Source organism: Lepidochelys kempii, chromosome 1 (genome assembly GCF_965140265.1).
Source record: "Lepidochelys kempii isolate rLepKem1 chromosome 1, rLepKem1.hap2, whole genome shotgun sequence".
NCBI lineage: Eukaryota > Metazoa > Chordata > Testudines > Cheloniidae > Lepidochelys > Lepidochelys kempii.
This window is the reverse complement of record NC_133256.1, coordinates 116,723,145-116,738,973: the sequence shown is the minus strand read 5'-3', so window position 1 is coordinate 116,738,973 and position 15,829 is coordinate 116,723,145. Positions and strand designations below refer to the sequence as shown.

Genomic DNA, 15,829 nt, shown 5'->3' with positions numbered 1-15,829 from the left:
AGCCCCAGGAGGGATAGGTGACAACTTGCAGAAGATAGCAAGAAAGAGCTAAAGATAAGAGGACTTGTAGCCGGAAAGAACAGAACGAGGAAGACCAGAGAATCACAGCAACAATAGGGGACTCCCTATTAAGAACAGACAGGCCTGTCACCAGAGATGATCTGGAAAACGGATGAGTATGCTGTCTGCTGGGAGCTAAGATATGGGATGTGGACCTGAGGCTGAAGAGAATCCTAATGAGAGCAGGGAAGAATTCACTGCCCTTCACATGGGAACAACTGATTCTTGCTAGAACACATCAAGAGAGATTATGCCAGGCTGGGTAAGATACTTTAAGAAATGGCGTCTCCGGTGATCTTGAGTGGGATTCTGCCATTTCCCTAGAGGAGGAGAATGAAGGTGAGACAACAATATGATGATCAACCATTACGATGATGGCCAGGCAGTGGTGCTGTAAGGAGCGCTTTGGGATATTTGATCACTGGAAAGTATTCATGGACAAAGGACTATTCTCATGGGATGGATTCCACCTGAGTAGGGAGGGAAACAGATTTCTGGGATGGAGGTTGGCACAACTGATTAAAAGAACTTTCAAACTAGGTATCTGGGGGAGACAGTTGGGAGATGTTCACGTATTCTCCACACCTGCTTGTAATACTGAATGGGAAGAAACTCTAGTAAGAAAGGATATAGCAATGGAGAAAGGAACAACAGAAGTAGCAGAATGGACATCAAGAGGAAAGATAGTGCCAATACCAATGATAGCTCAGGTAGGTGATACTGGCAGCATAACGACTGTACCTAAACAGGTGAGGAATCTGGGCAAAGCAATACAGAAACTACTAAGATTTCAGTACACCAAAGCAAGGAGCCTGGGTAACAAAATGGAGGAATTAGAGTTACTGGTGCAGAAAGTGATTTATTTGAGCATAAGCTTTCGTGAGCTACAGCTCACTTCATCGGATGCATACTGTGGAAAGTGTAGAAGATCTTTTTATATACACACAAAGCATGAAAAAATACCTCCTCCCACCCCACTCTCCTGCTGGTAATAGCTTATCTAAAGGAGGAGGTATTTTTTCATGCTTTGTGTGTATATAAAAAGATCTTCTACACTTTCCACAGTATGCATCCAATGAAGTGAGCTGTAGCTCACAAAAGCTTATGCTCAAATAAATTGGTTAGTCTGTAAGGTGCCACAAGTACTCCTTTTCTTTTTGCAAATACAGACTAACACGGCTGTTACTCTGAAACGGGTGCAGAAAGTGAAACCACATATTATAGGGATAACAGAAACATGGTGGAATTAGTAAAGATTGAAGTACATGTATTGAAGGGTATGGGCTGTTCAGGAAAGACAGAAATAAAGGTAAAGGTGGTGGAGTAGCATTGTATATTAACAATGAGGTAGACTGTGAAGAAATTAGAAGTGATGGAATGGATAAGACAGTGACTGTGTCAAAATCACTTTAGGGAAGAAAGCTACCACAGATTCCCCAGGGATAGTGCTTGGAGTATGCTATAGACTCCCAGAATCCAATTTGGATATGGATAGAGACATCTTTAATGTTTTTAATGAACTCAATACTACTCAATACTATACTGGGAATTGTGTGAGATATTGATTTCCCAGATATAGATGGGAGGACAAGAGGGCCCAGATATTCCTGGATGTGATAACTGACAGATTTCTTCACCAAACCAACAAGAGGTGATGCCACTTTAGATTTAGTATTTGGTGAGTAGTGAGGATTTCACAGAACTGTGTGTAGAGGACAACCTTAATTCGAGTGATCTGGAGCTAATTCAGTTTAAATTAAATGGAAAAATTGGAAAGAGTCCAGCAGAGGGCAACAGAAATAATTAGGGGGCTGGAGCATATGATTTATGAGAAGAGGATGAGGGAACTGGGATTATTTAGTCTGCAGAAGAGAAGAATGAGGGGGGATTTGACAGCTGCTTTCAACTACCTGAAAGGGGGTTCCACAGAAGATGGATCTAGACTGTTCTCAGTGGTGGCAGATGACAGAACAAGGAGCAATGGCCTCAAGTTGCAGTGGGGGAGGTTTTAGGTTGGATATTAGGAAAAACTTTTTCATTAGGAGGGTGGTGAAGCACTGGAATGGCTTACCTAGGGAGGTGGTGGAATCTCCTTCCTTAGAGGTTTTCAAGGTCAGGCTTGACAAAGCCCTAGCTGGGATGATTTAGTTGGGGATTAGCCCTGCTTTGAGCAAGGGGTTGGACTAATTGACCTCCTGAGGTCCCTTCCAACCCTGATATTCTATGAATCTATGATCAGAAAGGACTATCATGATCATCTAGTCTGATGTCCTGAATATTGCAGGCCACAGAACCTCACTCACCCACTCTTGTAATACTCTGGCTGAGTTACTTAAGTCCTCAAATCATGATTTAAAGACTTCAAGTTACAGAGACTCCACCATGGACTCTAATTTAAGTCTGCAAATGACCCGTGCTGCGGAAGAAGGCAAAAAACCCCCAGGGTCTCAGAATAATAATAATCATCTTATTCTTGTTTTCACTATAAATACATCTAAGTGCTGGTGTTAGGCAAAGTGAAGATTCTTCATTGAATCTTTAAAGCTGGTATGTACTGTTCCTCTGGAAACAGCTGGCCTGGTAATTGTGTGCATGTTCAGTGGGTAAAGGGCTGGACACTGCAGGGAATGCTTGGAGGACGCAGGGGGTTGGTGGTGCCTGTCACTCCCTGCAGAGAATGAGCAAATTCCTCCTCGGAGGCCTGGAAGGTAGGAAGTGCTTGTGATGCCAAAGGCTATTGGTTTCAGGGAGCTGATCCACAGCAGGCAAACACAAGACTCCTTCATGCTAAGGCCAGGTGGCAGTGAGGTGCCTCACAACGTTGGGTACCCCCAAGGAGTGTCATAGTGCAGAAGCTTCCAAGAATATTTTTTTGAGATGTGCCAGATATTATATGCACATGGGTTCTTCACAGATTATTATATCTATAAATTCTATATATAGCTCTGTGAGCTAGGGGATTGAATTCTGGCTCCATGAAGGAGGATCACAGAACTTCCTGCAGGAACTTAAATCACTGGAGGGTATCACAGGGTAGCTGGCTCTGTAGATAGACTAAGCCCAGCAACCCTGGACCAGAACAGGTAAACCCATTCCAGGCAGTTAAAGAGGGCTGGGCTATCCCTGGGTCTATAAAGGATTGCTAGTGGGGAACTAGGGGAGATTGATTGAGACAGGTTGTGCTTTGGGGAGGGGAGACCCACACTGAAGTGGAGTTAGCTCCTGAGGTGGGTCCCTGGAGCAAGGGAAGCATCTCTGGGGCTGTTGCTACAAGAAGAGAGCAGAGCTGCCAGGGAAACTGCAAGGAACTGGAGTGCCAGAGACCCCTGGGAAAGGTGGCCCTGAAACCTGGGGCCAAGGCAGGGTGACCTGACAGCAAGCGTGAAAAATCAGGACAGAGGGTGGTGGGGGGTAATAGGAGCCGATATAAGAAAGACCCAAAAATCAGGACTGGCTGTATAAAATCGGGACATCTGGTCACCCTAGGCCAAGGATTGAGTTAAAAGACTGTTTTCTGTTTGTTTGCTATTTCTGTTAAGGAAATAAACTTCCTTGATAAAGACTGAGCAGGGCAGTGCATGTTTTGGAGCTGGGGAGAAGCTGACAGGGTAATCAATGCAAACTCCCGATGCATAAACAACTATGCAGAAGTAACACCTCTTGAGGGGAATTGCATGAACAGACATGAGATGTTAACCAAGAGGGCAAAACCCTGCTGGAAGGGTCTACATGTAGAAGATGGGTGACACCTGGTAAGCTTGGCATGTATGTAGACTGTTTATTCATTTATGATACATTTTCTCTGTAATGCTTTTGTTCTAAATAAATATACTGTGCTCTGTGCAAGTTGGCTGATCACTGGTAAACTCTGTCAGAGCCCTGGGAGAGAGCAGAGCAGGCATTGCACTAATCTCAGACTGCTGGGATAAGTAAGGAAACTGCAACCCTAAAACTCTGGTCTGGAGGGCCAGGAATGCAGATTCCCACCCATAGACAGATGATTGCTACAGGCAGCGAAACCTGGAACTGTGACACCTCACCTATTCACTGGAAGGTAGGTAAAAGGAACAGGTATGGGCAGGCTAGAAATCCAGAGCCTAAAGAATATACATTTTTTTTCACAGAACGTATTTAGTGATATGTATATCCTATGCACCTTTTCTATGGGTATGTCCACACTGCAATGTAAATTTAGGGTTAGTGGGACTTGAGTCAGCTGACCCGTGTTAGGGAACCCTGGGCTTGAGCATCTACATTGTATTTAAACTCTATGTTAAGACTTTTCTAACCCATGCTGAAACCTAGGACTCTGGGATCCACACTGCAATGTGCATACCCAAGTAACCATATCCCAGAGTCCCTACTACCCCGACCCAAATGTGGCTGCTCTACCCTAGGACTGTAGCGCACTGTGAGAAAACTTTACCTCCCATCCTGCACATTACCAGGAAGCAGCTCACTTTGCAAAAGGTTTGACCCTGGGTCCCAGCTTGACTTGAGCTTGGACCTTCCAGGCCTGCAGGGTCCAGAGCCCTAGCCTGGATTAGCTCAATTGCAGTGTAGACATAAGTGGGGTTAACCTTGCACCTGGGCTTACACTATAGTGTAGACATACTAACACATTTCATAATCATGACATTCTAACTAATGTTAAGTGTATCTGGCTCTGCTAGTGAGGTTGCTGGATATAATGTTGTCCTGTGTCTGCACGTTTTTCATCTATCATCGGTGCATACACTTGTAATACACTCATTGCCATATCCAAGTGCTCTACAAAAATAAGGGATACATCCACACTCCTCCTTTCCCTCAGTTTAATCAGGGTTCTCATATTGGTCACATCCTGTTGACAGACTACCAAGAACTCCAATGTCAAGACAACTCCCAGCAGTGTTATTTCAGAAACATCTGCACTAGCAGGTGAGCTTCACATCAGACCCTAATGGTCGAGAGGGTTTTTTTTTTTTTTTTATAATCCTTTGGCAATACTTGAATTCTTGTCATGCCAATACAGTCTCATTGAACTGTACTGATTCAGGCTCAGCAGCCCGATATTTTGAGTTTGGAAATGAGTCTAAGTGTGGGCCTGCACAGCGAAGGCCATGTCCTACTGACACCGATAGACACAAACCTGGGCTCTCTTAGCTACAGCTTCCACATTAAGCCTACCTAATGATTTGGGCAGACAGTGAGGTGACGAAAAATATTTAACCAGTAAGTAAGCAAAAAAATAAGTAGCCAGCTAATGAACCTATACACAGAGATATACTACTTTAAAGGGTATTATGGGCAAGCTGCACTTTACTAAGACATAATGTTGTGATCGTTTTAGCTCATTAAACCATTATTGATCTTTCAGTTTTGTAGTAAATCCACTTTATTTGATACTCACTGTTCCTTTTCTGTAGCCGTTGCTCTCATAATTTGCTACATCCTCAGAACTGGAGCCATCCCCACTGTGGTGGAATACACATAACATAACTCCAATTTTAAAAACTGTTGGCTTATTAGGTCTTTAGTATGAAAATTATCTCTAACTGGCTAGGTTATCAGACTGGGACTGACACAACCGTTTGTGTAATAATAATAATTTTAAGAAACAACCTCTCCCTCTTACCACTTCGTCCCATGACTTTTAGTTTATTAATTGATTTTCTAAATGGGTTGATTTCTCAGATCTTAATTAAAAAATCATTATGCAAATAAAATCAACAAACAGGCCATTTTAAAATGCAAAGGTAGGTGATTAGGTTTTTTTTAACTTCTTGTGCCAAATTCACTATTTTACATTAGTGGATACAGCTCCACTGAAACAAACACACAAAAGAACTACAAACATGTAAATAATGAGAGGCCCTTTTTATCATCTTGATCACTTTGATTGTACATCCCATCCCTTTCCCCCCCGCCCCCGATCCTTTATGGTCAATTTAGATTGTACATTGTTCAGAGTAGGAACTGGTTCTTCAACTTTGTAATGCATCAGAGGTGTCCCACAAGGCTCAGCCCTAGTCCATCCTACTAACATTTATATGAACTCGAGGAAGCTGGTTTGACAACATAGACTGAAATGCCAAGAATGTGCAGAAAATATGTAGCTCTACCTGTTTTACATCTGCTGTAAACAACACCATCTCCCAGCTCTCTCTGTGGTTGTGATCAGCTTCAGCCAGCCAACCAGGCAAAAGAGATGTAGTACCAGGGTGACCAGATGTTCTGATTTTATAGGGACAGTCCTGATTTTTGGGTCTTTTTCTTATATAGGCTCCTATTACCCCCCACCCCCGTCCCAATTTTTCACACTTTCTGTCTGGTCACCCTATGTAATACTGACAGGAAGAAGGAAGTATTTTGAAGAATTTTCATAGCTTTCGGTCCTTTTGGACTCCTCAGTGTTTTTGGAGCATAGTCACGGTTGTGTAAAAAGTACACTTCCACTTACAGCTGGCCAGAAGCCTGCATTAGGGCTGTCCAACCAGACACAGACCTCATGATAGTGATCCATGCATTTGTGACCTCAAGACTTGCTTACTGCAACTCATTATGTGTAGGGAGAAAGCCACCCACCCTGAAATAACTCAAACCAGGGAAAATGCAGCAGCGTTATCTACTTAGGGCATGTTAGTCACTACAGAGACTATACCAATTTAGTATGTCATCATAGTTGTGCCATCACAGCCCCGTAGTGTAGCTGCAGCCTACTCTGATGGAAGGGGTTTTTCTGTCAGGTTAGGAAAACTCCTCCCCGAACAAAGTTATCTGAGGGATGGTCTACATTGGGAACTTACATCAGAATATCTAAGTCTCTTGGGCATATAAAAAATCCACACCCCTAAAGTAGGGTTGACAATTTTGGTTGGACATATTCCTGGAGGTTTCATCACATGACAATCTTTAATTAAAGATTAATCTTTAATTCCTGGAGACTCCAGGACAATCCTGGATTGGCAACTCTACCTGAGAGACATAGCTATGCCAACGTTACCCCTGGAGTAGACAGCATTAGGTCAACAGAGTAATTCTTCTCTTGACCTAGCTACCATCTCTTGAGGAACTGGATTACCTACACCAAGAGGCCTAGGTAGTGTCTACACTGAAGCAGTAAAGCAGCGGCTGCAGCTTTGCCGCTGTAGTGCGGTGGGTGGTGCTCAGCCTTTCCAGACCACTTTCAGGAGTCTAATTTGTCTTGCATACCCCCCAGTTACACCTCACTTAAAAATACAAAAGTGTCACAGCACACTATTAGTGGTAAATTGCTTACTTTCTCATTTTTACCCTATAATTCTAAAATAAATCCATTGGAATATAAATATTGTACTTATTTTCAGTGCATAGTTCACAGAGCAGTATAATGTCATTGTATGAAATTTTAGTTTGTACTGACATTGCTAGTGCTTTTTATGTAGCCTTTTGTAAAACTAGGCAAATATCTAGATGAGTTGATGTACCCCCAGGGGCATGCGTACCCCTGGTTGAGAATCACTGCTGTAGTGGTTTAAGTATAGACAGACCCTAAGTTGACAAAAGGACTCTTTTTTCATACCCTGCCGCATGTAACTATACTGAATCAACTTTTCAGTGTAGTACAGGCCTTAAAAACACAAGTTACTAAAAACACATTATCCCACTGCCCTGCTGTTTGCACTGGCTTCTCATTAAGAACAGAGGCCAATTCAAGGTCTCAGTCCTGATATTTAAAACCATCCATGGGACTGGATCTAGCCACCTGAGAGATCACCACTCTGCCACTATGATCTGCCATGAAATCTCCATTCCGCTGGAAAAATGAAATTGTTGATCAATGACCATTATGGTCCACGACCTTAACACTATGTATGTTCAATAATATGTTTAATGCCTTAACACCAACACTATCCTAGAATCCAGAGCTTTTTAAGTTGGTGAGAGAAGAAATGAAGAAACTTAGAACTAGAAGTATTCCTGTCATTTATTTTGTTAATTTTGCAGATTTCTAAAATCTGTTTAAAAAAAAAAAAAAAAAAAGGATTTTCAGTTCCTGCTCCGAGAAGGTGGCCAGCTGTATCTTGTGCTGCTGCTACTATGGCAACACATCTCAGCTGTGCTCTCGCTCAGTAGGCTGGCTGGCACAGCGTGCTTGTTCTTGTGCTGCCCCCCTTCATTAGGGCCAGTCAGGCAACATGTGAGTGTGTGAGCTGCTGCTGCTGCCTAGAAACAGACAAATGGCAGCACTCTCCCTCCACTCAACAGCCAGATGAAAGCTCAAAGATAATTAAGTGTAAACACAGTCTGATCTCTGCCTTGGAAAAATTAACATATATGTGACTCTACTGTTAGCAAATATTATCTTTATTTACCCAGTACCCGAAAGTGAGCTAGGCATCACACAGAACAGAGAGAGTGAGGGAAGTTCCTACCCTAATGCACTTACCATCTAAATAAGGTCAAGAAAGATGTAAGTGAAAAGGAAAGAAAGAAAAGGAAGTGGGTAGAGGAAGGGGAGGATGAGTAACAACAAGATCATCTGATATTTATTCATTCCTGTTAATGTGTTTTTGGGGGATTTGGGGGGTAACTGCAGTTGAAACGGGAAAGAAATTGTGGGGAAGGGAATACCATAGGCCTGAAAGAGGGGAAGAAAAGTGACAGAGGAAGACTGAGGGGAAAAGAGGAAGAGGAGGGTGGCAGGTGAAAGAGCCTCTCTCAGACTCCTTCCAGATGGAGGAGCAATATAAAGAGTTTTACATAAACAGTATTAAGATTAGATTCCGTAGCAGATTCAAGATCAATTTCCATTATTTAGAAGAAAATGTTAAGATCTTCTTTGACATTAATTAATTAATCACACCAGATTTTGGAAATCTCCAACTCCAGTCTTTCATATTTTGATATTTTTAAATATTTTGCCAAAAAATATTTTAAATTATTTTAAAAAATGATTAAATGTTCATGATGGTTTTTGGAGGGCTTGGGGGCTACAAATAGCTATAACGCTAGTTGGAATTCTTGGATTTTTTGAAAATGTTGATGTAAATTTTTTTTAAGTGAATTTTTTACCAGTTTATCAGCTTTAATTAGACCCCATATGTAAGATGATGGTGATTTCAGAAAGTAACGGACTCAACAGGGAGGCCTGTGAAAGTGAGTTAATACTATTAGGACAAACATGATCACACTTTTGTTATACTTCTCTGTTATAACCAGTAAAAGGAGTTTATTTTATTTATTTATATTTATCAAATCTCAAAATCTCTCTTGAAACTGGAAAGAGGTCACTACATTGTCATTTTCATAGCCGCTCTCTCTCTGGAGAATGTCTCTTGATCACCAGGGTATAACCAAAGAAGAGACCTGTTTTTCAGGGGCTAAGGATATCCTTGGCAGGGAGATGAAAATGGGAAGAGGGGCCCCACAGTCAGTGTAGTGACACAAAACTTCCAACAGGTAGCCTCCAGCCAAACACCTAGATCTGCAGGTGTTTTGGTCCAATTTCAGCTGCTTGTTTTAGGGATGAAGGACAAACTGCAGGGAAGCCAGAGCCAGGGAAGCTGCTGGAGCAGGTGCTGCAGTCGCTGTTGGGCTATTGCACAGCAGCTCCCCGCTGTGGCTAAGCCGAACCCAGCAGCAGAGGCAGTGCCAGTTGGATGTGGTTTCTTCAACAGAAAGGAGCTAAGGAGTGCATCCCAATGCATCCGATGAAGTGAGCTGTAGCTCACGAAAGCTTATGCTCAAATAAATTGGTTAGTCTCTAAGGTGCCACAAGTCCTCCTTTTCTTTCTAAGGAGTACAGTGACTAGAAACTGTTACTTCTTTTCCAGGAGGACAAGGGTGCTGCAGACTGATGCACTTATTTGCCACATTCCTAGACAGGAACCAGGAGGCGAGCTCCCCATGATGGCTGCTCTAAACCCATGTCTATAGGTAGCTATGGATACTATTTGAATTTGGGACTCTCTGAGAACAATTTGTTTATTCTCCGAATAAGTATTTGTTAGTTGATCAGCTACAGAACCTGATCCTCCACTCTATTCCACCAGTTTTATGCCAGCCTCACTCCTCTGACTTCAGTGCAGTTACACTGCTGTAAAACTGGTGTAACAGGGTGCACAGTCAAAGTGATGGGGTCTAATTTTCCATTCCCTTGCAGCTCATATAGTCATTTATAGTTAGGGTGACCAGATGTCCTGATTTTATAAGATTTTTATACTGTCCCAATATTTGGGTCTTTGTCTTACAGAGATGCCCATTACCCTCCACCCCCGTCCCGATTTTTCACACTTGCTCTCTGGTCACCCTATATATAGTATCATAAGTATTTATGACAGGTTTCAGAGGAACAGCCGTGTTAGTCTGTATTCGCAAAAAGAAAAGGAGTACTTGTGGCACCTTAGAGACTAACCAATTTATTTGAGCATGAGCTTTCGTGAGCTCCCATATGGCTCCCATTACCATAGTATCTGAGTGCCTCACAGTCATTAATGTATTTATCCTCACAACACCTCGTGAGGTAGGGAAGTGATATTATCCCCATTTTACAGATGGGGAATGAAGGCACAGAGAGACTAAAGTCACATCTGTACTGCAAACAGCAACCAAAGAAAAAGAAAAGAAACCCATGGCAGTGAGTCTCAGAGCTTTGGTAAACTGTGCTGCAGGGATATATAGCTGTGCAGACATTTGGGCTTGGGCTGGAGTCTGGGCTCTGAGACCATCCCCTCGGCAGATTTCAGAGCCCAGGCTCTGGCCTGAGCCCAAATATCTACATGGCTATTTTTAGCCCCAGAGCACAAGGCCCAGTCAGTTGACCTGGACTCACACTGCAGGGTTGGGGTTTTTTTGCAGCGTAAACGTACCCTAAACGACCATTTGCCCAAGGTTATGCAGGAAGACAGTGGAGAAGCAGAGAATTTAACCCAGGTCTCCTTAGTCACAGCCTAGCACCCTATCTGCTGGGACATCCTACTCCTCCTGTAGAAAGTGAATGAGAAATGGGTGCAAACACTGTTAATGAGTGAACTTTGATTTCGTAGCATTTTATATCCACTTTGCACAGGCATGAAAGTGCAAGTCAGTGGAGAATCAGCCCGACAGTTGCTTATTTAAACTATTGACCTGATCCTGGAAATAGCAGGCATAGGGCTTACTGCTATGAGTACTCAGGACTACTCATGGTGGAGAACTGTGGATCTGATCCTGCTCCTATTGCAGTCAATGGCAAAACTTCCATTGACTTCAATGGGACACGATCAAGCCCTTTGCCCATAGACAAGAGTCTGCAGGAGTCTTACATTGTACCATATTTTTAGACTGTTTTATTTTTCACATTTAATTTGTTCTCTTCTGTTGTGTGTATTTTCTCACAGTTGCATCCTTTTTTTGGCTCTCTTTTTAACTCTAAAACTGTAATACAAAGGAAACCAAAACAAAAGTAGGCCTTTTCAAAGTAAAGACAATCCCGCATTAATTTGAGTGGTAAGAAACAGAAAACAAAACTACATATAGAATGCATTTCAATAAATCACAATTACTGTAAGTGCCAATACATTGCTTAAATTGTGAGGATTAGCAATCAAGATGCACTAGTATGATTAAACAAGTGTTCACACCACTGGTGCTGACCACTTATATTTTTGCTCTTATTTAGTTTCTCAGCATTTTTAAGCTCTTGTTTTAGTTTTGTCATAGATTTCCTGCACTTAAGAGCCATCTGCTGAAAATGTCAAGTGCATGGAAGTGTGATTTTGTGTTCAATTAGGTGTGCAACTGCCACTTTTTAAAACTGGAGCCTTTGTATTAATGACAATATTTAATTAGATTGCATTATTATAGGAAAATGCAATTCTTTTATCGATTTTCAGTAGGCAATGAAGCAGATTTTAAAGAAAATTGTATTAATGCACCTTTTATAATTAAGAACATTTAAATCCAAACCTGTGATTTTTTTTTTTAGCCAGAAGATAGCAATAATGAGCATAGAAGGAAGAGCTCTTCTTGATATGTATTCCATCGTAGTGATACCTAAAAAAATACAAAATGTGATGGACTGACAAGTATACAGTTTGCAAGACCAAGTCATCTCTGAACTCACATCTGTATTCCACAAGCAGCTCGCAATTCTTTTGAAATAAGAAAACAAAGGTAGAAAACTGTATTTATTTTTAAAATTGTTTAAATCTTATTTTGTCTAATGTTTGAATAAACACATTTTGACAAACTTTTTTTTTAAAAAATAACTTTACAATCACTTTTTAAAACAGCCTTTGTAATTTAATAATAAAGTGTTTGTTAGTTTTTAAAAAACTGTCAACCCTGGAGCAGTGTGGGGAGTGCAGCCAACCTATACAGCAGAAGCACAGAGACTAGGGCAGGATCCTCATTGAGGTCAAAGAAGCTACTTCAGTGGAGTTACATGAATTTATACCAACTGAGGATCTGGCCTCCCATCTCCAGTCATGGAAGATTAAAACCACTTCCGGTTAAGGATGCCACCTGTCCAGTTGCTGCCTGAGGAATTAAATCTCTTGTTTTTTGAAATCCCCCACTAAGCACTGGCACCTCTTGTTGATACTGGGGTGGTGTGGAACCACTGTTCACACTGCTGTCATGCCACTGTACAGCTTCTGAAGTGCCATTTCCCCACTGGCTTTTTACCTGATACCTATTGGACAGTAAACAATTCTTAGTGGGCCCAATTCTGACCATACTAAGCCAGCAGAGATTTCCCCTTTCCTCAGGGTTACTCTCTCATGGACAGGGCCGGCTCTAGGCACCACCAAACCAAGCCCGTGCTTGGGCGGCACTTTTCAAGGGGTGGCACTCTGGCCCCTTTTTTTTTTTTCCGCTTTGGCTGCACTCTGGCTTTTTTTTTTTTTGGCGCTTGGGCCCGGCCCTGCTCATAGAGTTTTAAGGCCAGAAGGGACCACTAGATCATCTAGTCTGACCTTCTGTATAGCACAGCCCATCAACCCACCCAGCAACCGCACACTAACCCAACAACTAAAACGAAACCCCATGGGCAGCGGGTATAATGGGCCAGGGAAGGCTCTGGTTTCCCTGTCTGGAGCCGTTGCCACAGGACGCTGGACTGAGGCTGCTTGGGCCAGCCAGGGCTGGCCTGGGATTAGGGCCGGCCTGGGGCTCCTCAGGTGGTGGGTGAGGAGGGGGCTCAAGGTTCCAGCCAGCCCAGGACTTCTCCCACTGCAGGAGTGGAGGGGTGGGGGGGGGCTCTGGGCTCCTGCCATGGGGGGTGGGGCCTCATGCAGAAGGGGCAGGGCATGGGGCTAGCCTCCCCAAAGGGGAGGTCCATCTGGCGCCCATGACGAAACCAACATATTACAACCCACAGGAGACTAGTCTATTATGTGCCACAAGTAGAGTATAGGAAAGAACATGGTGCACCAGTGCCTAAGGCCCCACAATATCAGGGGAAATGATTGATATACCCAGATGGTCCTGGCAAGTGACTCACCCACAGGCTGCAGAAGAAAACAAAAAACCTCCAAGATGACTGTCAATCTGACCTGGAGGGAAATTCCTTCCTGATCCCAAGTATGGTGATCAGTTAGACCCTGAGCATATTAGCAAGCCCCAGCCAGCCAAGCACCTGAGAAAGAATGCTCTGTGCTACTTCAGGGCCCTGGCCCTCCCTGCATTGTGTCCCATATCCAGATGCTTCAGTGGAAGAAGATTAAAAAAAAATCCCCCCAAGTATACTAGGGGCGGGGAGGGAGGAACTCCCTTCCTGACCTCTGCTGGGTGGCTGGCTAAAATCCTGAAGCATGAGCTGTAGGAACATAGGACTTAAACCAGAGGTGAACTCCAGAGCTGTTGAACCTAGCCCTCATCATCATAATAAATAACCCTGTCATGCAACTGCACTCATAAATTTATCCAGCTCTTTCTTAAAACTAGTTAAGTGGTCTGCTCCCACAACTCCTACTGGGAGGCTGTTCCAGAACCTCACCCTTCTGATGGTTAGAAACCTTCTTCTAATTTCCAGCCTGAATTTGTTAATGGCCAGTTTATACCCATTTGTTCTAATGCCAACATTGTCCTTTAGCATAAATAACTGATTTTCACCCTCTCTAGTATTTGCTATCAATAAATACAAATGGGGATTAATTATATCCTCCCTCAACCTTCTTTTTGCTAAACAAGCTGAGCTTGTCCAGTCTACTCTCATAAGATAGATCCTCCATTCCCGTGTCATCCTAGTAGCTCTTCTCTGCACCTGTTCCAGATTAAATTAATCTTTCTTGAACATGAGTGACCAGAATTGTACACAATATTTCAAGTGAGGTCTTACCAGCACCTTGTGCAATGGCATTAATACTTCTCTATTTCTACTGGAAATGCCTTGCCTAATCCATGCTAGGATCACATTTGCCATTTGCCTTTTTTACAGCTGCATGATATTAGTGGCTCATTGTCATCCTGTGATCACCTTAAGTGTATGACCGAGCACTTGGTACTGTTGAATTTCATCCCATTTCTGTTTTTTGAGTCTTCAAGATCATCCAGATTTTCCTGTATAATGTTCCAATCCTCCTGTGTATTGATGTTGCCTCCCAACTTAGTATAATCAGCAAATTTCACTAGCACACTCCTACTTTTCATATTTAATAAAAATATTGGATAAGATTGGTTCCAAGACTGATCCTTGAGGAACTCCATGAGTAACTTCCCTCAGTCCGATAATTCACCTTTCAGCACAAAACAATGCCTTCTCCAGTTTAGCCAATTCCTTATCCACCTTACTATGTTTCTACTGAGCCACATCATCCCTAATTTAACTAATAATTTTCCATGTGGCATTGTGTCAAATGCTTTACTGAAGTCCAAATATATTAGACCTGCTGCATTTTCCTTACTTTACCCCCTTCAAAAAAACCCAAAACATTATTTTCTAAAAGAAGAAAATCAGGTTACTCTGGCATGATCTTTCTTTGGTAAACCCATGTTGCATTGCACTCCCTTTACCATTTACCTCTACGAATTTCATTATTCCTCCCTTCACAGTTAGTTCTAAAATCTTGCATACCAATGAAGTCAGACTAAAATTGCCCAGATCACATTTTTTCTCCTTTATTAAATATAGGCATGATGTTAGCTATTCTCTAGTCATATTGTACTACCCCCAAATAGATAGATTTATTAAAAATCCTTGGTGCAATACTAGTAATTCCCTGTGCCAGTTCTTTCAATATTCTGTGGTAGAAATTATCCGGTGTCCCACCCCCACCCCCGCCCCGATTTGAGTGCATGGCATAGAACCAGTGTAGGCAGTTTGTGTACCAGCCACCCCTAATCCCAGGTTAGGGGATGTGTCAGACTGTGCATGTGAGTGTATGTCAGAGCTTCACTGTGCTGATACTATGCTGGTGTAAAGGACCTAGTTTGCTCTGGCATCAGCTATGTGTATTAGTCAAAAATCTAATGTGAGAATGGCACCACAGTAATTGAAAGTGATGGGGCCAGGCTGATACAGAAGATTTGTTAGACGATCTAAGTAAACTATGCCACTTTCAGAATCAGTATTTTAATTGCAGTCCTTTCATCTTTATTAAGCAAAATTCTCATGCAATTGGCATACCTAAGGCCTTGAAAATAAATCATTTTTTTTCTTCTGTTCAGCGGTTATGAATTTGGACATTAAATCAATGGATTAAAAGTCAATGGGACTCAATTCTGTATGGGAGTGGGAGAGGGGAAAATCCATCAGGGAGCCAGTAACAATTTATAACAGTTCCATTATGAGCCAGATTGTGAAGGGCCACTCAATGGGTGCACA

General features: G+C 42.5%; 1 protein-coding gene across 3 annotated transcripts in view; it reads right to left on the bottom strand.

Annotated features, from left to right (window-relative positions):
- RFX8 (regulatory factor X8) overlaps positions 1 to 15,829 on the bottom strand; it is a 48,570-nt gene that overhangs the window by 22,821 nt on the left and 9,920 nt on the right. The window contains exons 4-5 of one of the 3 annotated variants that reach the window (XM_073327607.1): positions 11,971 to 12,057; positions 5,453 to 5,516 (exon numbers count right to left, since the gene is read on the bottom strand). In XM_073327607.1, coding sequence (XP_073183708.1) covers positions 5,453 to 5,516; positions 11,971 to 12,057 — 151 coding nt within the window. Of the gene's footprint in view, positions 1 to 5,452; positions 5,517 to 11,970; positions 12,058 to 15,829 lie in introns of those variants that run through there. The other 2 variants (XM_073327580.1, XM_073327571.1) reach the window with 2 other exon arrangements.